Source organism: Durotheca rogersii (genome assembly GCF_024521655.1).
Source record: "Durotheca rogersii strain YMJ 92031201 chromosome Unknown GGS23scaffold_16, whole genome shotgun sequence".
Lineage (NCBI taxonomy): Eukaryota > Fungi > Ascomycota > Sordariomycetes > Xylariales > Xylariaceae > Durotheca > Durotheca rogersii.
Genome location: NW_026251247.1, coordinates 246,724 through 269,665, shown reverse-complemented (window position 1 = coordinate 269,665; position 22,942 = coordinate 246,724). Strand labels below are relative to the sequence as shown.

Below are 22,942 nucleotides of genomic sequence, written 5' to 3'. Positions count from 1 at the left end.
TAATAATATAGTTTAGCTATCCGATCGTAGGTCGAAATACGTCCCTTATAGCCGAAATCCTCGTAGTAATCCTTAATTATAACTTTACGTAGTTTTTCTTAGTCGATAATTCGTCGTATATCTTTATACTTCTCGGGCTTTCTTTATAGGATATCCTTTAAAACGACGTATTTAAGCGCTTCTTTCTTAAACCGGGTCTATCGCTTTTAGTACCTTATTAATCGGTTATTTCTTAATCGGCTAAGTAATTAAAATCGCGTAAGAAACGTTATTATTTCTTACGATTTTATCGATTATTCTTCCGGCGGTTATAACGATAAGGCTTTATCGTTAAATTACTCGACGACGTTAAGTAATACGACTATATTCGCGTATATTTTATTAAGTTATATATTAATAAAGTCCTTTATATCGCCTTCTTATTAATCGTCGTCGTCGTCGCTTAGGCCGCTAGGTTTACGTAAGAAACCGTCCGTAGCGGAGTATTTCTTACCGGATATATATTAAATATCGAAACTAAATATCTTAATATAAGTTATTTATTTAATAAGGATAGCGCCCGGGAAATTAAAGAATCCGTCGTTAAGCTAGGCGATTAATACTTTAGCGTCGGTTTTAAGTACGAAGTAGATGCCGTAAAAGTAGTTTCGAAGCCGTCGTAAGGACTTAATAACTGTTGGTAGGTACGTACGTATAAAGCAAAGTAACGAATAACGATATAAAAGATGAGGGTAAGACTGGTGTAATATTAATGTCTAAGGAACTAACTATTTATTTATGAATAGGTAGAAAGAACCTACCCTTTATATTAGGTGGAAAGGTATATAGTTACTTCCTTTATTAGTATAATAGCTTAATATAACTACCTAAGCTATTATTAATTAACTAATACTTACTTTATTTTCTTTTCGTAAAACTTACGAATATATATATTACTTATTACGTTTTACTTATTCTTCTAAGCGTAAGTTAATCTGGTTATCCTTTATAAGGGTCCTTAATACCTTATTAGGCGACGCTTTAATTATTATATCCGCTAGGTTATACGAACTATATATCTACCGAATGTTATCGATCTTTCGATTTTTATACGACTACCGTAACGCTATTAAGTCGATTATTAACCGTTTCTCGTTAGTAGTACTTATTTATACTAGGTACTAGTATAAGGAAAAGGAGTTAGTATATAGTACGAGAGGCGCTTTAAGAAGGAAGAGGCGTTCTAGGATTATATTAATAATATAATATACGACGTAGCCGATATTAAAGCCTTGGATTATCCCGTAAATTTCGCTAGCTAATACGCTACGCGTAATGCGTTTACATTTAGTAGAAGACTAGTAAACGGTATTACCCGTAATCCGGATCTCGTTACTCTTATCGGTAGAAGCCTTATTACTTAGGATAATTACGTATCCGATCTACGAACTTATGTCCTTATTATTTATAAACGATCCGTTTACGAAGACGTAAACCCTTAAGTTCTTAAGGTTTAAGTTAACGTAATTAAGTCCTCGTGTTTTATTATCTATTTATTACTTAATACGGTTATTAAAGGCCTTTGCTTTCTTAGGTTTAGGTTCGATATACTATACTACGGTCGAGTAATTAAATATAGCTTTAGGTTAATAAATTAATACGATATAAGCTCCTCTGGCCTTTTATTCGACGAACTTCTTAACTATATCGGGGGATTTTACGTCCAGAGGTTTAAGCTTCTTAGCTTATCCCTTCTAAGTAATAAAGATACCGTATCCTTAATTATAAATAACGATACGTAAATCGTTAAAGTCTTTAGTTATTCCTATATTTAATACCTTCTAAGGGCGTGCCTTAATCCCTACCTTAATTAGTGCCTTGTTTTCCTCGGCGAGGAACTCCTTGGTACTAATATTTAAGGTATCGTTAGTTTAAAGGCCGGTAAGTTTAAATAATTAATTCTAGGTTATAATTAATAAATATAGGTCGAACGTTAATGGTTTTATATATAACTTTCGTTAATAATATCGCGAATATATTTCGAATTAATAAGTTCCTAATTCCGCGAGGCCGTATAGTAGTTTAACTATACGTAATATCGTTTCCTTAGGGTACTTATTTTTTAATTCGGACGGTAGTTTAACGAAGATGGTCCTTTATATCGGTATCTTAGCCTAGGTATAGGCTATGATAATATCCCTTATTATAACCTTTATTCCTCGTTATCGTAGCATAAAAGCTAAGGCTAATATGAAACGTTAACTAGCTCTCTAGATAGTAGGTACGTAGGTTATAATAAACTCTTTATCGGGATTACTATAGCTTTGGACGATTAATCGGGACTTCTTATAAGGAAAGGCGGTATACTTGCCTTTAATTTCGCGAATTATTCTAAACTTAAAGATTATCGTACTACGGTATATTATTACATTATATATTTCGGGTTATAAGATACCTTCGGTAAAGAAGGCATTTAATTCCTTTATATTTAATGCTTCATACGGTTTTCCTAGTATAACGATCTTCTTAATCGCTCGGAGTTAAATTACTAGGTTAAGATTATCCCGCTCTTTGCTTATTACGTAAAAAGTAATAACGTAAGAAAGGTCTTTAATAAGTATGAGATCTTTTTTTAATATAGCTTTATAATCGTTAGGGTTAAACGTAACCTTAGGTAGTTAGATTTCGAGTTCCTTAAGGAATATCGGCGCTTCTTTCGGCTAAAGATACGGTTTAACGTAAGAGCTCCGGAAGATAAACGTTTTATTTAATACGTTCGAGGCGATAGTTATATCTTTATTTATAACGGCGATAACCTTATATAGCTCTTTCCATCCGTCTTTCTTACGGTAGACTAGTACTTCGCTACCGATTAAAAGAGATATCGGGAATATTTTCTACGTATTAAGGCCGTTACGTATATTAAGGGCATCTCTAACGGATCGTTAAGTCTTAATCCTTTTAACCTTAACCATTGCCTTTTAAACTACCTACGTTCTTTATATTTAAAACGGGGTCGGAGGTAAATCTATATTAATCCTTAGGTAAGCGCTAAAAACCAGGAGAGTTAGGACGAAGCCGTCGGAATTAGCGGTATTATTAACGGCCTTAACCGCTATCTAAAGTCGCGACGCTTTCGAACCGGTGCCTTATATTTCCTCGGTAATAATTTTATAAGTTCGGCGGATAGAACCATAATATTTTTCGATTTTACCTATAGACTAATACGCTTCTACCGGTACTTAATAATAAGTTATCCCTATAAGTCGTACTTCGTTCCGGAATTCCGTACTATTAAAATTAATACCGGCGTTATAAGTAATAACATTAAGGGGTCCGAGGTAGGTATCGATCTAGTATTATTTTAATTAATCCTACGTTTCCTTAGCTAATATATTTCGTATAAACCGTATTACCTAGAAGCTAATAGCCGAGTTAATTACGTATAGAACTAAGTACTAGTCTAGGTATATAATATTAATTATTATCTCGTAGTTAAAGTCTATATCCGGGTCTTTAAAGCTAAACTTAAACCTCTACAGAACCTAGCCCTTAATTTAATAATAGTAATAAAACTTATTAATTTCCTTAATATTAATAATATCGACGTTATAGCCGGCTTTATTTAAAAGGCTATATAGCTTACTAACTAATAAATAACTAAAACGTATATATAGTCTTCGTAATTCGACCTCCGTAAAGAAGGTAGAGTCTTCTAAGTAAAACCATAGATATTCTTACTTACGGATAACATTAATAGTAATACCGTTTTTATATATTAATTAATTAGTAACGTTATTAAGGTATACTCCGAATCGGTTTATATCCTTAATTAATAATAAGAAAGGGGTATCCGTTTCTATTATATAAAAGTTTACTTAATTAAATGATATATTAACCGTAACCGTTCCGAGTAATTCGATAGGAGGTCCGTCTTTAAACCTAATATTAGCTTTTCCGGCGCGGTTCTTATTTATACGTAGTTATTTATCGGAATATTCGTTAATAAGCGTAAGGTATTAATCTTTTCCGATTATAGAAATACGCGTAGCCCTTATATCGGGTATTATTCCCTGGAAAATGCTTTTTATATACCGGTTTAAAATGAAGATTATATTAGGCTTAGACTTAGGTTTATTTAGGAAGGAGGTAAATAGTCGATGTTAAAAGGCTTTATCGGATAAGTATGCGATAGTTAGAAACTAATCGCTTATAGGTTCTTCTACTCCGTTAGTAGTTCCTTCGGTATCTTAGTTAAATACGTCTAAGTCCTTATATCCTTCGTAATTAGCTAGGAACGTCGCATAGCTATTCTTTAAAGAACTTCTTCGTGCCTTTTATTATTTCCTTACCTTTTTTCGCTTATTTAATAGATATTTTATCGACTAATATCCTTCCTTCTTATAAATCTAGTATTTACGTTTTATTTTAGGATTTTATTATTTAGGATAGTACTTACCGCCTTTATCGTTACGGTAATACTTTCGATTAACGTAAAAGGCTCTATTATCCTCGCCGTTATTACTATCGCTATTTTCGGTTGTTATAAATTAACGTACTCCCTTAAGAACCTCATAGGTACCGATAAAGGCCCTAAGCTTATTTACTAGATCCTTAACGCGCGTAAATAATTCGAAGAAAGTATATTAGAGTTAAAGCATAAGACGGCATACTCGGTATACTACCGTAATTAGTTGCTATTCTTTTCTAAATATAGGGCCTAATACCTTTTAGTATAATAATAACTTATCTAAGAATAACTAAAATACTTCGAGATTAATTTTACCTTTATTCTTTTTCTTTCCTTTTACGCTAAAGAATGTAATTACTATTTAATTATAATAATACTATACTTTATTCTATTTAATATCGAAATATTATTATATTATTAGGTATATATCGGCGAAGTATTAATACCGGAGGATACTATATAAGAAGTAAATAGTTACTCGGCCCGAGAGGATTATAAAGAATACTATATGGAATTAGGTTTATCGTATTTTACTAGTATAATAAATATCGAAAAAGAACCTAAACTTATTTTCTAGGATATTATATACTTCTTCCGTATAATTATTCTCCTTATTTTACGCCTTTTTAAACTAACCTACGATAATTATAAGGCATAATTTATTAGCGACTCTTTAAGGTAGTATAGCGTAATAAGTTAGATCCTATTAGTTACTAATAAGTATAGAAATTATATTAGGTAGTATTAGATTAGGTCTTAGGGTAGGCCTTAGAACCGTCGGGAAGAAGGAACCGTAAGGTACGGGTGTTCTTACGGGTCTTAGTCTAGCGTTTAAAGAACTAAATACTAGCGGCGGAGGAGGAGGAGGCGGGAAAGGGGGAGGAGGTAACGCGGTAGGTTAAAATCCCGTAGGTTATCCAGACGCTATAGCATAAGGGTTAGTTTAAGCTCCTATAGGGGGTAATATTAATACATTCCTTATTATTATTAGGTATAATTATATCTAAGGTAAAGTCGGCGGCAGCGGCGGTTATTACGGTTATTAATTATATCCCTAATAATACCTTAATAATAAATAACCCGGATATAACGGATATCCTATTAAAGGATAGGGATACGGATATCCCTAGTTAGGATTAGTAGGAAGGAAAGGGAGAGGTTGATTAACTTAAGTAAGGGGAGGGAGTAACGTCTAGGGTAGTTACGTAGGAGGTTAGGTAGAGGGTTAAGTAGGTAGTTAGGCCTAGGGCTAAGGAGGGGGAGGTTAATACCTAAGGGGCGACGTTAATTACGGCGGCGCTTAATTACGCGGTTAATAAGCTGATTAGGCTAGCGTAAAGGGAGGTTAGGTTAAAAGCGGTCCAAAGGAAGTAGTAATTATCCTAGGTAGTCTTATTTATACCGCTAGGGTCCGTAGTTAATTACCTTTTATTAAAAATTCCTAAGGCTTACTAGGTTTATTAGGTCCCGTAATAGGTAAAATAAACTACATGGAACTATGGAGTAATAACTTAAGAACCGCGGAATAAACCGGTCCTTTCTTTATATTATAAACCGATACCTTCCATACTAACGCGTTAGGCTATCGGTTTTAAGCTAATTATAACTTATTCGAATTTTATACGGGAAGCTTAGGTTAAATAACTAAATTAGCTAGATTAACGGCGAAGTTAATATTATACCGCCTTACGTATACGCCTCTTTATATTAACGTAGTTCTTAACGCCGATCGAAGTAACTTAAGTATATTATCGAAATTAATCCTCGTATACCCCTAAAAATAATCTTAGAAGTATTCGAACGTTTCCTTTATTATCCGGCTAGCCTCGGGTCGGCTATCGGTCTCCTTTAAGTCTTCGAGAATAAGTAACGCTTATATTACCTTTTAAGCGGTAGATACTTAAGCCGTATTAATTATTATTTACTTTACTACTAACGCGTCGAAGAATGCGACGAATATTACGGCGCGCCCTTATAAATAGCCGAGAAGCCGTATTAGCCCGTCTTCGTTAGTATTATATTTATACTATAGTTATCTTTATATTTATATTTACTACCTAGGCTCTCTAGGAAATACCGGTAATAGCCTCGCGGCGGTTTATACTAAACTTTCCGCTTAATTATCTAACATAGCGAATAAGTATAAAGAGGAAGAGCTAGGGTCTTCGTATTACGAAAAAGGAATAAAAGGGTTTAGTATAGGTTAAAGAAGGTCGTTTATTATATAGTCGCTAGGAGTAGGGAAGTATAAATAACGTTAGTATCGCTTATACTATCGTAATAACTTCCGAAAGATTTATTACGATAATTATACTTCTAACCTTATTAATTTATATTGTTATTCTAATAATACTAATTAGTATTAATAGGTACGTACGTATAAAGCAAAGTAACGAATAACGATATAAAAGATGGGGGTAAGATTAGTATAATATTAATGTCTAAGGAACTAACTATCTATTTATAAATAGGTAGAAAGAACCTACCCTTTATACTAGGTAGAAAGGTATATAGTTACTTCCTTTATTAGCATAACAGCTTAGTATAACTACCTAAGCTGTTATTAGTCAACCAATAATAACTCCTAGATACTTTCGTTTCGTAGCGTCGTAATTTAATTCCGCCTTTCTTTAGATCCCTAACTCGTATCTCGAGGGTTTAAAGTTATCTTTATCGTTATCTTAACCTAATACGTAACCTTAACCGTTTCTTAATACGTCGACTTTTACTCGGATTAATTATTCGATAATATAATTTAAAATAATTAATACCGGTACGTTAATAAGAGTAATCTTAAGTAAATTTATAGCATATTATTAATCGATACTTTAAATAAAGTATACTTTCTTACGTATTAATATTAGGAGGGATTTAACGATTATAGCGTAATAATCGATCTATATTCTAAAGAAAACCGTAATACTAATAAAAGACTTTATTTCGTTTATATTCTTATATAACTTCTACTTTAAGATCTTAACTATCTTCGCTTCCGAGGGCTTTTTATCGTTTATACCGTATAAATATCCGACGATTACCGTACTACTTTTATACTAAGTAAACTTAACGGCGCTAATAATAATACCGGCTAATTCGAAGTTTAAAAGGACGGCGTCGATATTCTCTAAGTACTTTAAGATAAAGCGTCGTATTTCCGGAAAAGCCTCTTAGTTATCGTATTTCGATACTAGCCCTTTAATACTAACGTCGTCGAAAAAGGACTCGTACTTAGTAAGGATTAAATCGTAAAGAATTCGTATAACGGCTCGGAAAAAAGCGGTAATTAAGTTCGTCGCGCCTTATAATAGAATCGTTATACGTAAAAGGCTAATAAAAATAACGAACGTAGTTAGGTTACGGTTCGTTTCCGCTAGCGTTACTTAATCGTACCTAGAGAAAAAGTCGACGATTATAAGGATTAAATATATAACGAATTCTTAAGCAAAGGAGTCTTTATTTCGGGATAGGAAGGCGTCGTAAATAGTCTAGGCGTTAAGTTTTATCGTAGAGTTAATAAGTCGTAAATTACTATCTTTCTTTTCGATTACGAATTACGTATTTCGATAAGGACCGTAACTTTCTTCTAAGATTTCGTTCTTTAATCGTATACGTAAGACTTCGATTACTCGTTTCTTAAGGGATATTAGGATAAGGATGCCCTTAGCTTACTAGGCGTTATATAGTACCGTCCTAATCTTATAATCGGGGTAAACCTTAGGTCGGATTTTCCCGATTTTAAAGAAATCCTAAGCTAAGGCTATCTCTCTTCGGTATAAGATCTTAATAAATACGTCTTTCTCTTAATCGATTAATTCCGTATCTAATAAACCTACTTTAATAGCGTTAAGTCTTTCCGTTATTAATTTAATACCTCGGAAGTTATTAGCGAATCTTAATATAATATTCTCATAGGATCTATCGCGTTATAATATCTCTAGCGGTTCGTACTTCGATTTAACCTCCTTTATTACTTAATCCTTTTAATTAAATATTCCTAGCGGTATTTAACCGTTTAACGGTACGTTATTTACGGGCTAAACTTTACGCGACTTAGGCTTATATATAATATTAATTAAAAACGTACGTTTAGCTTAATAAATTAATTCCGAAATAAGGGCTAGGTTTCGCTTATATTATTTCGATTCTTACGTCGTATATCGAATTACCTTCGTAACGGCTTTACTAAAGACGTAAAGGAATTCTTCGTCGCTTAATCTAGCGATCGCTTTATTTTCTTTATCTAAGCTAAATTCGAAGGCCGATAAGTCCTTAGCTTCGGAAATAAATATTACCTCTATATCGTCGTTATAAAGGCGGGTATAATTAATTTTAGCTTAAAGGCTAACGCCGGTTTCTAGGTATTCGGCTAGGAACGCGTTTTTAGGCCTATATACGCTATTAAAGCGGCCTAAGGTATTAATAGTGAACAGGAGCAGCGTGGGCACGCTGACGGAGGCACGAAACGGCTATCCAACTGCCAACAACTGGCCCAGTGCCGATCAACCTAAGATCACAGCTGTAAACAGCTGTAATCGGTTGATCGGCCAGCTGAAAACGGCAGCTGGGAAAGGAAGACTGGAAAGGCAAAGACGAGGATAGCTAGAAAGGCATGGCAAAAGGAGTGAATAGCTGTAGGCTGTGATATCTACAGGTCTAAGTCTGGCTAATGAAAATATGAGTGCGCGACCCATATAAATAGGCATCGAAAAGGCTACGTGGCCTAGATCCACCGCACCACTACAATAGCATTTAGTTTTCTTAATCGCCGAATATAAGGCTTAATAGCATATCGCTTTTTAAGTTAATAACGAAAGGAATTATTATCTAAGCCGAGTTAAAGTTAACGGTTTTTATAAAGGTATTTCCGTCGAATTCGAATTTTATACGGAACTAAAAGATAAAGTTTATATTAAGTAATAAGAAGTAATTAACGAACCTATTTTTAACGACGTAAATCGGTAAGCGAAGGTAATAATCGGTAAGCTAAATAAGACCGTCGATTATTCCTATATATAGGGTCTCTATAAAGGATCTAAAACCTCGCTATATCGCCTTAATACCGGTTATAAGGAAACGCTACTTCTTTATATAGCTTTTTACGATTATATTAAACTACGCCCCTATATCGATTACCGTAAATACGAGAGCTTCGTTCTCGTTAGGTCTTACGTTAACTATTAGCTTAGGGAGAGGCCGGATATAGTTTTTAATATCCTTCGCGATAATAAAATTTACCGCTATTTTACTCGAAGGATTAATAAACGAGGCGGTAGTTTACGATACGCTAGGTATCTTAACGCTTTCTTTCCGATCCTTTTATACCTATTCTTTTATAATCTTAATAACCTTAGGCTAATCTTCGTTAATTTCTATAACGCGTATCGTAAGGTACTTAACTACTTATTCTGAAAACCCGGATATAAACTTAATTAGGTCGTCCTACGAAACCTCGAAGCGTTTTCTATTATTCTTATTAATCTTATCTAACTAAAATTCTCTTAATAATTCGTTAATAGTTTTCGCTTTCCTAACTAAGTTATTCGTATTCGAAGTAGCGTTTTTACCGGCTTTAGTCGGTTTACGCCTAAGCTATAACGATAGAACTTCTATATCCTCCTAATTAAATACTTCTCTTTCGATATATTCGCCGTTAGGACCTTTAGTTTACTTAATTACGTTAACTTTAACTAGGTCCGTTTTAATAATACCCTTATAATAATAAATACCCTCGTCGTCGATAAAATCCTTAGTTTAATTATAACCTAAGATCTCCGTTTCGTATAATTCGTAGCTATATTTACGTTCGATTATTTAAATAACGTTAATTTCCGATATAGCTCTTAGTATTTCTTCTTACTTTAATATTACTTCCTCGTTTTTAAAATATCGTAAGTTAAAGGATATAAGCTTTAGCTTTCCGGTTAAGTAATAATATACCATCCTACGTACCTACTCTAGAGATTTCTTACTTTAATATACGTAAAATAAGATATAATAAGCGATCGGTTCTTCTTTACGCTTAACTTAAGTAATAATCGATCCTAAAACTAGCGTTAACTCTAACTTATCCGGGTTTTCGTTCTCGAAGTAATATAATCGCTTATTATTCTTATAGTAGAACCGATTCTACGTTATATTTATTAGTAGCGGGTAACGGCTATAGTTATAAAGCCGATCGAAAGTATTATAAAATTAATATTCGAATTTCTTATAATTACTCGTTTAAGTTAATAAAATCCTACTACGTATGTCTCGGTAATTTAATATAATATTACGTTTAAAGCTTATTAAGGTTCTTCCGTTAGTTTATAGGTTATAAAGACTTAGGTTCCGAACCGCGTTTATTAGGAACGGGTTTTCCTATTAATATTATTAATCGGCGCCGTACGTATCCCTAGGGCTATAAGAGCTACTTTCCTAACGGTAGTTCTACGAAGTTATCTTTATTTCTAGAGCGTTAAGTTAATCGTAAAGGACCTATATACTAGCTTCCTAACTAATACTTAAGTAGCCGTAAGAAGGTCTAGGTTACGAAAGAGGCGATAGTAAAAGTATTTAAAGGCTAAGAGTCGCTAATCGTTAAATTATTTACATTATAGGCTTCTCGGGTTCTTCGAAAGTTACCGTTTTTTATTATCGTCGTTCTTCGGCTTAGGCCCTATCGGTAATTTATATTACTATACGACGTTCCGCCTACTTATAAAGCTAGGTATAAAGAATCCGGTAGTCGATATTTCCGATCTTATTATGGTTATAATCTCCCGTCTTATAGAACTTTATAATTAAGAATATCCGGAGTTTATCGGTTAGGTATCTTACTTTTTAAAGAAGCTTTCCGTTATCGTTTACGAGCTTGGAAAGACGTTTATAGTTTATAAGATACGTAAAAATCGCCTTAGAATCGTTAATTACGTTACTTCGTTTTAGTTATACGAGTTTACGTTTAACGTTAGCTTAGTTTAGTTTATCGGTAATTTTAAAACGGTACTTTAAGGCTATAACGATAACTCTTTAGATCGTTTAATCCTTCGTAACGTCGTTAATACGCTCCCTAATGGTTTTAATCGTAATCCATTCGCCGATCTTCTTAATCTTATCGTCGTCGTTTATACGGTAGCGGTTAAATAATCGATTTACTCTTTCTAGCTATTAGGTTACGTTATATTTATTAAACTTAAGCCTAGGGTAATCGGTAAGGTTAGGGAATCTAATAATTAGTATTACGATAATCGGAATAGCTACCGGTATATTCTAATTACTAAAGGCCCCGTTATTATTATTTTAAGATAATACCATAAGAATTAACGGAATAAGTATAGAGCCGCGATTAAAGGGTAGTTAAGTAAGAGTTTTATCGTCGTTCTCCTTTTCTTCGGGCGGATATAAGGACGGAGAGCTAGTATCGACTCTTAAGGTCTTTATTAGTAGTTTGGTTTTTATTACTTTAAGTTCCGATGGCGATTTACTCCGTTTCTTAGCTATGGATTCCGTTTAGTTTAACGGTACGAGGTATAAAGTAAAAAGGGAGGTAGTAAGGATCTTATTATCTAATATAGGAATAAAGATAAGATAGTTATTATTTATATCTTAATGCTTTTCCTTTAGTATGGGTATATTATTATTTATTATATTATTCCGATCGATAAAATCCGGATATTATACGAGCTTCTTTAATCGGTTAACGCCTAATTAAAGTACGATACGTATTCCTTAGATTAATAATTTAATTATTATAAATAAATCGACGATAATCCCTCCTATTAAGGTCTAGAACTCCTAACGTATAATCTTCGTTAAGGTAATACGTATAGGGAATAAATCCCGAGTAAAGAATCGCGCTAAATACGATATCGGTTATAGCCATAAGCCGGTTTCGATCTAACGAAGGCTATTTAATAATATTAGCGGTATTACCGCTAGGCGCCGTTTTACGCTTATATTAATACTTCTCGCCATGCTAGCTATTAGTTAGTAATATAGGGCTAGTTTATATATAGGTATACCTATTAGCTCGACTTTAATTTCGTTTCCCTAATCCTTTATATCTACGTAGTCTTATTAATATTAATTCCTAATTCTTTTTAAAACTATCGGTTATTAGTAGTTATTAATTTATTAATTCCTATTTATATTATTAATATAAATATCTATATTATATCGTATATTATATCGTCGAATCGCTACGCCTAGATATCCTAAAATACCTTTAGTATAATAAGTTATTAGTATCTATATATTTAATTTATATCGATTAATAGGTTTAAAGGGAAAAAGAAGCTATCGTAAGATCGGTTAAGGTATAATTACTATTAGCCTTTATCCGCCCTTAGTATTAATAAGGGAGTAACGGGTCGTATAGGTTATCGTAATTTATATTAAGGCGCTCGTACGTTTAGTTTATATAGTAAATAAATAATTATAAAGGGGCTGCCTTAATCGCTATAAGCTTTATTTACTCGCACGAAATATACTATATTATTAGCGGTTCGAGGAAGCGGTTAATATTAAAGGCTAAATACTATCCCTAGTAATAGTAGTATTACGACGAAAGTTCTCCCGAGTTTTACGAGTTCCTCCGTATGGTAAATAAATAACTATACGAGGGATATCCTAATCGGTATAAATACGGTTTAGTCGTCGTATTATATCGTAATATCGATAGCTTATTAGCGTTATAAGTATTAAAGGCTAAGCGCTATCCTAATAACTATAATATCGTTATAAAAGTTCCCGGGCTTATACGTACCTCCCTATAGTAAATAAATAACCATAAGGCGGGATACTTTATTTAACGTAAAACGCGGGTTATTTCGCGGGTTAAATAGCGGCGCCGACGGCGATCGGTATCCTTTAAATCCTAATAGCGTAATAAAAACTCCGTAGATTAAAGGTTAAGGGATCGAAAAAGTTATAAGATAGTCGCTACTAAGGAGGAATAAAGCGTACGCGATATTAAAAACCCGGATAGGTTTACTCGAAAGTACATTTTATCGAAGACTATAATACGTACGATAGTTTAAGATAAATAAAACTAATATCGCTATATTAATCGAGAGATAAGGAATCTAATGTAGTTATCGTATTTTAGCTATGCCCTTTAGTCGTAGAAATGTAATAGTCGCTAGCCCGAAGGTATAAGAAGTAAGGGGAGAAAAGAAGTAAAACGCAAAAGTCACTTATTCAGCTATAGCGGTACGACGAAGTAACTTAAGCGCCCGTAACTAAGATAGATATACTAATCGAAAAACGACGAATTTAATAATAAAAACGAATCTTTAATTAAGGTAAAAATAATAAAGATAATAATCTAGCTAGGTAATGAATTAAATAATAAGTATAGCATATCCCGTACTTACGGGAACTATAGTTACTCTATATAGGCATAAGGCCTATCGTAGCGTGTTACGTAATGCATCAAGAGGGCATGTCTTACCGCACCACTACAGTACCCTAATTATAATTAATTTTTTTTATTAATATAAAATATTTACTTTATTTTACTGTATATATTTTTATATTTATATTATTATTAAAACATATTTTAATATTTTCATGTTTATAATTTTATATTCTGATATATTTATCTTTTTATTTAGACGTTATATATTTATTGTAGTCGTGCGGTTGATCTAGGCCACGTAGCCTTTTCGATGTGTATTTATATGGGTCGCGCACTTATATTTTCATCAGTCAGACTTAGACCTGTAGACATCACGACCTACAGCCATTCACTCCTTTTGCCATGCCTTTCTAGCCCTCCTCCTTTACCCGTTTCTAGTCCCCTTTCCCAGCTGCCGTTTTCAGCTGGCCGATCAACCGATTACAGCTGTTTACAGCTGTGATCTTGGTTGATCAGCACTGGGCCAGTTGTTGGCAGTTGGGCAGTCCTTGTTTCGTGCCTCCATCACAGCGTGCCCACGCTGCTCCTGTTCATTATATTATAATTTTATTCTATATTTTAATAATTTAATATAAGTAAAGTAGTATTAAAATCATCTAATAGTAATATCTTCAAAATAAAAAAGTTTTATAAAGGAAATTTAAACTTATAATCTTAATATTAATAATTCATAATTAAAAATCTATTAATAAAATTTTATATTAAAAATATATAAGTTTTAAAGGAATATTTTTAATTAATTAATAATGACGATAAATTTATTTTTTAAAGATTTTTATAGAAATATATAAGGGTATAAAGGTATAAAATGTATAAAATGTATAAAATGTATAAAAATAATAAAATTCGTATATATTTCTTATATAAAAAACTTAAAAAAACTTAAAAAAAACTTAAACTTAAACTTAAACTTAACTTAAGCTGAAAAAAATTTAACTTAAACTTAACTTAACTTAAAAAACTTAAACTTAACTTAAAAACTTAAACTTTTTTTTGCAACCCTGCCTGTAGGAGGTATGCCTTCTGGCACCGCATAGGTAATTTCACTTGTCACAGGTCCACCTCCATCAAACCGGAAAACAAAACCGCTCCCTCCTTACCTTACTGCTTTCACCCACATCTCGTCGCGTCACCTACACTACACCCATCTCCTTCCGTTACGGCATAGGCAATAGGCACTTGGATGCAGCGTTATACAGAATTCATGCCTCCTACCCAGAATCGCCCGCCCTTAGGTTAGCAATGGAGTCACCGAGTCTCGTCACATTCCCCCTGGATATATTGAACCTAGATCGTCTCGTACCTCGACGTGTTGGATTATGCGGCCGTTCGCCTGACCTGCAAAGACCTTGAAGTCGGTCTTCTTATCGACTTTGCCCGGAGGTTCTTTGACACCATCCCGTTTCTGTGCGCCGAGTTGAGCCTCCAAGGCCTCGTCGACATATCCAAGTCACGCTTGTCACCTTACGTGAGATGCGTATTCATCGATGTATGCACGACAATCCACCGTTGGAGACCGGCACCCGGCCGACCAACACCTCAGCACGGAACGATGGACAAGGAGGCGCTGGCTGGTTACAGATTAACCCAGCTGTCGCAGGATCAACATGCCTTTCTCAACACTGGTCAATTTACAGAGATGCTCACAGAAGCGTTTCGCAACCTTACACTCGAGCGGCTTTGTATACAACCTTTTCAGGATATCTTGACCCGTTACTTTGGCGTCTCCAAGTCCGACCCGAGGCATCTAGGTCTCCTCCACAGTTCGATCTATCAACACCTCCCCAAGGGTCCTTTAGTAAGTAAAAGCTGCGTGTAAAGCATATTGCTCTCGCTAGGGAAATCCGGCACCAATCCGAAGCTACTGGACATCTACCTCCCATATGCAGATTTCGAGGACGAAGTATTCAACATCCCCAGCTTCATGCGAGAACCAGTCTTGCCTCTACCCTCTACTGTCGAGAGTTTACATCTCTGCCTTAGGCTTAGCTACGTATACAGCGAGGTGCCTTACGAAGAACATCTGGGGGAGGTGAGGAAAATCGGGACTTACCATCTACGCAAATTATTGTTGCGAATGACCCAGATCAAGTACCTACGCCTATCAATCAACGACGCGGAAGATGGGGTTTTTTTTCACCTGGCTAGCGCGCCCAACCCAGTGTCATAGCCCTACGCATATCGTCTCGCTAGACGAGAGACCCGTGCATATGGAACATCTGGACTCTCCGATGTTCGCAAACCTCAGAGAGCTTGAGGTCTACGGCCCCGATATACACTACCAAGAGATAATTTTGATTATCCGCAAATTCTCGCCGATTCTACGAAAACTAGTTATCAATCATGTATATATTCACAACTTCCGCAAGTTCCATGTGGCTTCTATCATCAGCCAACTTTCCTCTTTCGCCGGCCCCCTTGAGAATGTCAAACTTCACCTGCTGGGGAAAGCCACCGGGCGGAATGTCGTGGTGCAGTTTCGTCAGGGTAGTCGGGTCTCTCATACGTTCTCTTACGCTGGCTCCAACCTGAGGGAAGAGTTGGAGGGCTTGCGGTTTGACGTTGCAGCCGTGCGCGACCTACGTAAGCTACAGCTTTGCCCATCCCACGACCGACTACCTCCTAGGTGCATACTAATGCAGAATACACAGCAGATTTGTGTTGTCCAGAGGAGGATGTCGGCGCGATGGAATATTATATCCCTTCGGACACTGAGATGGGTAGGTTGGACGAGAGATGGGAGGTACCTACCGAGAGAATGGAAACGGCAGATAGGTACCCAAGGTAGGAGGCGTATAGAGGACTCAGGTATGCAGGTATTCTCGGCATTGCATAACATGTATTGTGCACAGCCGTGTATACAGGTAGGTACCATATAGTAAGAGGTACCTCAGGTAAAGCCCGGATGGGCGACGGCGGGGCCCGCCTTCTAGCGTCGAAAGCGGCGGCCGAAGCCCATTGGCCAATCTCGCCGTGAGCCATCATTCCTCGGACGGGTGGCTCAGCTGCCACCTGCCCGCTCTGGGGATGTGGGTCGACGCTCCGTTGTGCAGGCCGGAGCAACAGACGGACCGAAGGGGTTGATTAATGGCGAGCATGTGATTGGCCGGATCCCTCTCCCAAACCAATAGCCGAGGGCAAACCCGCCCGGGTCGGAAAGTTCGATGATGAGGACATCCTCCTGCCACTATTCCCGCCCAACTCCCCAGGCTATAATTGCTCGGCGGCCTATTTGCTCTACTTTCCCAGCGAATAATAAATACACCATTTTCTCTCGCCCGACCGCCTTCGTCTTCTCGTCTCGTCTTCTCGTCTCTGCTGCTAGCGACGGCCAAGCCGGACACCCGCCGAGGAAGCTCCCGAAATTGCCCGCAATGGCAGCCCTCCGCTCTACCTCTCGCCTGCTTGGCCTCGCCTCGCCGTCGCGGGCAGCGGCGCTCCCGGCCGCATTCGCGCGGTCTATGGCGTCCGTATCCAGCGCTCCCCTCGACGCAACGCCGACGAGCAGCAGCGACACGCGCATCAAGACCTTCCAGATCTATCGGTGGAATCCCGACACGCCGACCGAGAAGCCCAGGATGCAGAAGTACGAGCTGGACTTGAACAAGACCGGGCCCATGGTCCTCGACGCCCTGATCCGGATCAAGAACGAGCAAGACCCCACCCTGACGTTCCGCCGCAGTTGCAGAGAGGGCATCTGCGGCAGCTGTGCCATGAACATCAACGGGACGAATACCTTGGCGTGCTTGTGTGAGTTTCCGCCCCTAGCGACGAGGGACTGGGCGATTGGCTGCGATGCATACATCCATGTATGTAGCCAGCGCCTCCGCCCCCAGCAGCAGCGACTGATGACGACTTTTCCCAGGCCGCATTCCTACCGACACGAGCAAGGACACGAAGATCTACCCTCTACCCCACACATACGTCGTGAAGGACCTCGTCCCGGACTTGACGCACTTCTACAAGCAATATAAGTCGATTAAGCCCTATCTCCAAAGAGATACTCCCGCGCCAGACGTACGTGCGGGCGGAACCCTCCGCCCCTCCCCTCCCACTTGGCTTCTGCGCCTGTCATAGGCCCATGGCTAATCATCCGTTCTCTCCGACAGGGCAGGGAGTACCGGCAGAGCAAGGCCGAGCGGAAAAAGCTCGACGGGTTATACGAGTGCATCCTGTGCGCATGCTGCTCGACGTCGTGCCCGTCGTATTGGTGGAACTCGGAAGAATACCTGGGCCCGGCGATCCTGCTACAGTCATTCCGCTGGCTGGCGGACTCGCGCGACGAGCGCAAGGCCGAGCGGAAGGCCGCCCTCGACAACTCGATGAGCCTCTACCGCTGCCACACCATCCTCAACTGCACGCGCACCTGCCCCAAGGGCCTCAACCCCGGTCACGCCATCGCCCAAATCAAGAAGGAGATGTCGTTCTGATAGGCTAGGCCCGACGGGGCGGGGGGGGGAGAAACCAGGGACGTGCAGTCGAGAGGGAGGAGGGGGAAAAATGAGCTATGGGAATGGAGGCTGGGAGGGAGGGGAGTATGGGGCCCTACGAGGATACAGGTCGCGGGGTATGAGCTTGCTACTGCTATTTGCTACTACCCTTACTGCTGCTACATGGGATGGGCTCGCGAGAGGACGACGCGGAGAAGAGAAACAGTCGAGCACGGGAATAGGGATGCGGGATGCGGCCGACGACAGGCAAAAAAAACACTGTACAAAGGTCTTTTTCTCGACGAGGTTTACGTGTACGCTACATGGCGCGGCGGCCTCCCTTCCTCCCTCGCTCACCCCCTTCTGTCGGGAGGCTGTCTAGGGCGGGAGAGGAGCGAGTCGGTTGGGCTACGCGCGCTGCGCGGCTTCTAGCCAGCTAGCTAGCTAGCCGTGCGGGCGTCTGCCCTGTGTACACGAGCATGGTCGGAGTTGGGTGAACGGTGTGGTGTTCCCCCTTCCCCCACCCCCGTCTTCTCCCCTTTCTATTGCGGTTTGGATAGGCGCCGTGGGTTGTACCTGTGTCGTCGCGCTCGACCCAGGGGGGGCATATCGGAATAGACATTCTCTAAAGAATAAAAATAACATTAAAAGAACTTTTGCGGGTGGGGAGGGGTGGGAGGTCGTCGTTGGGGGTCGGCTTGCGAGCGTACTCGGCCCCAGTTGCCCAGGTGCGCGGGCGCCGGGCCGTTCTCAATCCTCCCGCTGCGCCCTACCCTTCTGGCCAGCTCGTCTTCCACGCCGCTCTTCCGGGAGAAAAAAAAGGAGGGACGTAGTGGCTGAGAGCGCGCGGGCGTAGGCTGCGCCGCGCGTTGGCATCAGCGCTGCGAGAGACCCTGCCAGTTTGTAGAGGTGCCGCAACCGGACCGCTGAAAGCGGAGGGCTGTCCGGCTACATACCTTAGTTCCCGGGTGTCCGGGGCGCATGAAGATGCCGCGCTTAGCGGCCCTCTCCCCGCCTCCTACTATGCTTTCCGAGAGAAAGTCTAGGGGAGGCCGTGTCTACCCAGCTTAGAAACGGTGTACATGGTATATCTACCTATATCTCTTATCGAAGTTGCTGCCCATGTGCCGCCGTATGCTAGGACAAAAAGGCGGCTACACAGCGAGCTAGGTGGCGGCGCACGTTCTGCGGGTGTCACCGGAACTCAACCCGAATATTGGCCTCCAGGCCGTCGACGCAGAACCCCAGCTGCCGGGGCCCGTCGTGCAGCTCTACTTCCCGCTTCACCCATTTGCCCGTCCTGCTGCCGCTGTCCTGCGGGGAGCCCTCGCCCAGGTCCGCCGCTTTCGCCTTCGCCTGCGCGGCGGCGGCGGCCTCCGCCTCTTCTTCGTGCTGCTCTCGCTCCCTATCCTCCTGCTCCTCGTCGCTGCTGTCTTCGACCTCGTCGTCGAAGCCCGCGACCGGGTCCCACTCGCCCGTCTCCCAGACCAGGCGCAGGCCCAGCGGCCGCGCCCCGAACAGCTTGCCGGCGATGCCTTTGACGGCGTAGATGTCGAAGCTCTTGGGGATGCGGGCGGTGCGCTCGGCGCCGCCGTCGGCCGAGCGGAGCGCGAAGCGCACCGTGACGAGCCGCGCCTCGAGGAAGGCCGGGTTGAGCTCGGCGCGGCGGTTGACGGCCGGCGCGCCGTAGAGCGCGCACAGCTCGGCGTAGCGGCGGTGCTGCGCGAGCACCTCGGCCTCGCGGCCGGCCGGCACCGCCGCGAGGTGCTTGGCGATGCGGCCGAGGTAGAACATCTCGGCGTCCTGGCGGTCGGCGGCCGAGACGGTGCCGAAGTTGAGCGCGCGCAGCCCCGCCAGCCGCCCCACCGTGAACATGTACGCCTCCTCCGTCGCCGCCTGCGCGCGCGCCGAGAACCCCGGGTCCGGGTCGTCGTACACCGGGTTGTGCGAGAAGCGCAGCGACGCCAGCCCCGGGAAGCACGCCGGCAGCGCGTCGACGAACGCCCACGACGCCACCGCGTTGTACGACAGGTCGAGGTACCGCAGGCTCTCCGAGAGCACGGGCGCCGCGTCGGACGCGTCCCGCGTGACGGCCGCGATGCGGTTGCCCTTGAGGTGCAGGTTGCGCAGAGATGTCAGCCCGGCGAGGCTGGCGACGTCGGCGAGCGCGGTGAAGTTGTTGAACTCGAGGCTCAGGGATACCAGCGTCGAGGCCAGCCCCGCCAACGGGGCTGCCGGCAGAGCGGTCAGCTGGTTCGCGCTCGCCGAGAGCGCCGAGAGCGACGTGAACTTGGCTGCGACGTGGCATATCTCCGGCCAGCTCAGTAGCGTCTCCTCGAGCGCCAAATCCTTAACGCCGCCCAAGGCGCTCTCGGCGCCCTCAAGCCCCCCGTCATTGGTAACGTCCTGGAACCGATTGCCGCTGGTCTTCGTTCAGCATTTACGGGGGCAGCATGCGGGAGGTAGGGGGGAAGGGAGGAAGGTTGGGCGGCGGCAAAATGGACTCACTTCAAGCGTAAGCTCCGCAGGGCCGCTAGCTCGGAGCAGATCCCGACGACGGCACCCACCGTCTGGAACAGGTTGCGGCTGAGGTCCAGTTCGACGATCTTGGGGCACACCTGGCGGATGGGCTCCTCGCCGGCGGCGTAGGCCTCGACGATGCAGGCGCCGTCGACGATGACGTACTTGAGCTCGCCGAGCTGGGCCTGCTTGCGGTGGATCTTCTCGAACCCGACCTCCTCGGCCACCTTGTTCGAGAACTTGATCATGGTCGTCTTGGCGGGCTCGGACGCGTACTTCTCGTACACCGCCGCCACGAAGCTCTGCGCCGTCTCCGCCGGGCGGGCGGGCCGCACGAAGGATGCGGCGGTCGATGCGTTGGACAGGCCTTCTTCGCTCTTAGAATCTAGCCATCGTTTCGTTTCGTTTCTTTTCTTTTTTCCCCCCTCTCCTTTCCATCTTCCTTCTTATTTCCGTCACGGAGACGGCGGGCCTAGGGACTCACAGGTAAAGTATCGCACTCCCTTGTGAGAGCCGTCGTGTCTCCCTCGCGCCGGATCGTCCCATTCGACGCCGAGCCAGCTGCCGGCAGTGCCGCTGACTGGGCCGATGTATCGGACGGTGCAGAGGGCGCCTTCGTAGGATAGCCGGTCGCCGACTTTGCGATCCGTAGCCATGGCAGCCCCAGAAACACACGCAACAATACCGCTATAAGTTCGTCGGCGAAATTCGGCTCCCAACCAAGTTTCCTCACGGTTTCGTGTTTTGGTGTTGGCCGCCTAATATTTTCGCTCTGGCCAGATACGGAAGATTTTGGGCAGGCAACGAAATTGGGCTGTTACGGGGATGCTGTTACGTCGTTACGTATGGCGCTAATAGGTACACTAATGTTACCAGCAACCAACACCTTTTCTACGTGGGATGAACTTTTTATTCTGTGTAAGTGAAGATACCATATTGTTGCTATTTTCACTTCGCAGGCTATCCAAGGCTAATTGAATATGCAAGATTTGTGACGATTTACAGATTGCCGCCCCAATGCTCAACGCTCACTGCTGAATAGCTGCTAGAATACCCTCTCCCTTCTCCCACTTACAGCTTGCTCTTAGCCTCTCCCACCACCTTCATGAGCGCCCTTCCGTTGCTCAAGCACACCTTTCCGCCCGCGATCTTAACCTCAAATCTGACCTCCTCCCACCCGTCCTTCTGCTCGCCGGTCCGCCACACCGACGTGACTAGCTTGTCCCCCGGTCGGACGGGGCTCGCGAAGCGGGCCTGGAATTCCTTGATGTTGGCGGGGTCGCTGCCGCCGAGCTTCTGCAGCAGGCCGTGGCAAGTCGTGTTGAAGGAGAAGAGGCCGTGGATGATGACGCCGCCGAACCCCATCTTCCTGCCCGGCTCCGGGTGGGCGTGCAGCGGGTTGTAGTCGCCGTTGAGCCGGTACAGCAGCGGCGTCTGCGGGTTCGACTGCACCTCGAACTCGACGTCGGGCTTCTTGTCCTTCGGTGGCGGGACATTCTCCGTCGCCGGGCCCTTGGGGCCGCCCCAGCCGCCCTGGCCGACGTAGAAGGAGCTGCCGATGGCGCGCGAGTAGACCTCGCCCGTGCTAGCCTCGACCAGGTCCTGCTGTATCTCGACAACACTGCCCGGCTTCCCCTTATCGTAGACGCCGAGGACCTTGGTGCGAAGCTCGAACTTCTTGCCGGCCGAAGTGGTGGGTAGAGGCTTGAGGAACTGGATGAGGCGCTGGCCGTCGACGACCCGGCGCGAATCAAAGTCAGGGACCCCGGGAATCTTAGTCGCCTTCTGCGCGGCGTAGAAGTCGACAACGTCTTGCTCGGTCTTTTTGAAAGCTGTGCCACGGCTAATTAGTAAAGAACATGTCGGGAGAGTGGGCGCGACGTACGCAGGATGACCGGATAGGTCGGGAAGACGGAGAATTTGGGGTCGAGTTCCTGCGGGGTCGTTAGAAAAGTAAGTCTATAGACTCTCGAAGGCAGACTGACGTAGAGGAAGTGAAGCTCGTCGGTGGTGCAGCCGATGGTGTTGGCGAACAGGAGGACGTCGCGCTTCACCCACGACACCTCCTCGGGGGGGTATTCGAAACCAGCTCCTGGGCCGCTCATTTTCGGTGGTCTGGGGGGGAAGGGGGGATTTGGTGAA

The 22,942-nt window shown here is 42.3% G+C and overlaps 3 protein-coding genes across 3 annotated transcripts; 2 read left to right on the top strand and 1 right to left on the bottom strand.

The window, feature by feature from the left end:
• The first annotated feature begins 15,376 nt into the window (after nt 1-15,376).
• Nucleotides 15,377-16,826, top strand: GGS23DRAFT_129911 (uncharacterized protein). The gene is made up of 3 exons (XM_051511155.1): nt 15,377-15,882; nt 15,943-16,433; nt 16,505-16,826. The coding sequence occupies exons 1-3, from the start codon at nt 15,734-15,736 to the stop codon at nt 16,636-16,638; spliced, it is 774 nt and encodes a 257-aa protein (XP_051370461.1). The 5' UTR covers nt 15,377-15,733; the 3' UTR covers nt 16,639-16,826.
• A 398-nt stretch (nt 16,827-17,224) lies between these two features.
• On the top strand, nt 17,225-18,693 carry GGS23DRAFT_611332 (succinate dehydrogenase ubiquinone iron-sulfur protein-like protein; the record flags this gene model as incomplete). The annotated part of the gene is made up of 3 exons (XM_051520399.1): nt 17,225-17,600; nt 17,716-17,867; nt 17,960-18,693. 3 exons carry the CDS (start codon nt 17,225-17,227, stop codon nt 18,278-18,280), a joined length of 849 nt encoding a protein of 282 aa, XP_051370460.1. The 3' UTR covers nt 18,281-18,693.
• A 781-nt stretch (nt 18,694-19,474) lies between these two features.
• On the bottom strand, nt 19,475-22,905 carry GGS23DRAFT_606017 (Thioesterase/thiol ester dehydrase-isomerase; the record flags this gene model as incomplete). Its single annotated transcript, XM_051519854.1, has 6 exons — nt 19,475-20,702; nt 20,789-21,167; nt 21,285-21,487; nt 21,876-22,632; nt 22,686-22,734; nt 22,786-22,905. 6 exons carry the CDS (start codon nt 22,903-22,905, stop codon nt 19,475-19,477), a joined length of 2,736 nt encoding a protein of 911 aa, XP_051370459.1.
• Nucleotides 22,906-22,942: the final 37 nt, after the last annotated feature.

Coding starts and splice junctions, on each gene's coding strand:
- GGS23DRAFT_129911 (XM_051511155.1), top strand. CDS start 15,734: ATGCAGATTTCGAGGACGAAGTATTCAACATCCCCAGCTTCATGCGAG. Junction 15,883..15,942: donor ACGAAGAACATCTGGGGGAG/GTGAGGAAAATC, acceptor ACCCAGATCAAG/TACCTACGCCTATCAATCAA. Junction 16,434..16,504: donor TGCAGCCGTGCGCGACCTAC/GTAAGCTACAGC, acceptor AATACACAGCAG/ATTTGTGTTGTCCAGAGGAG.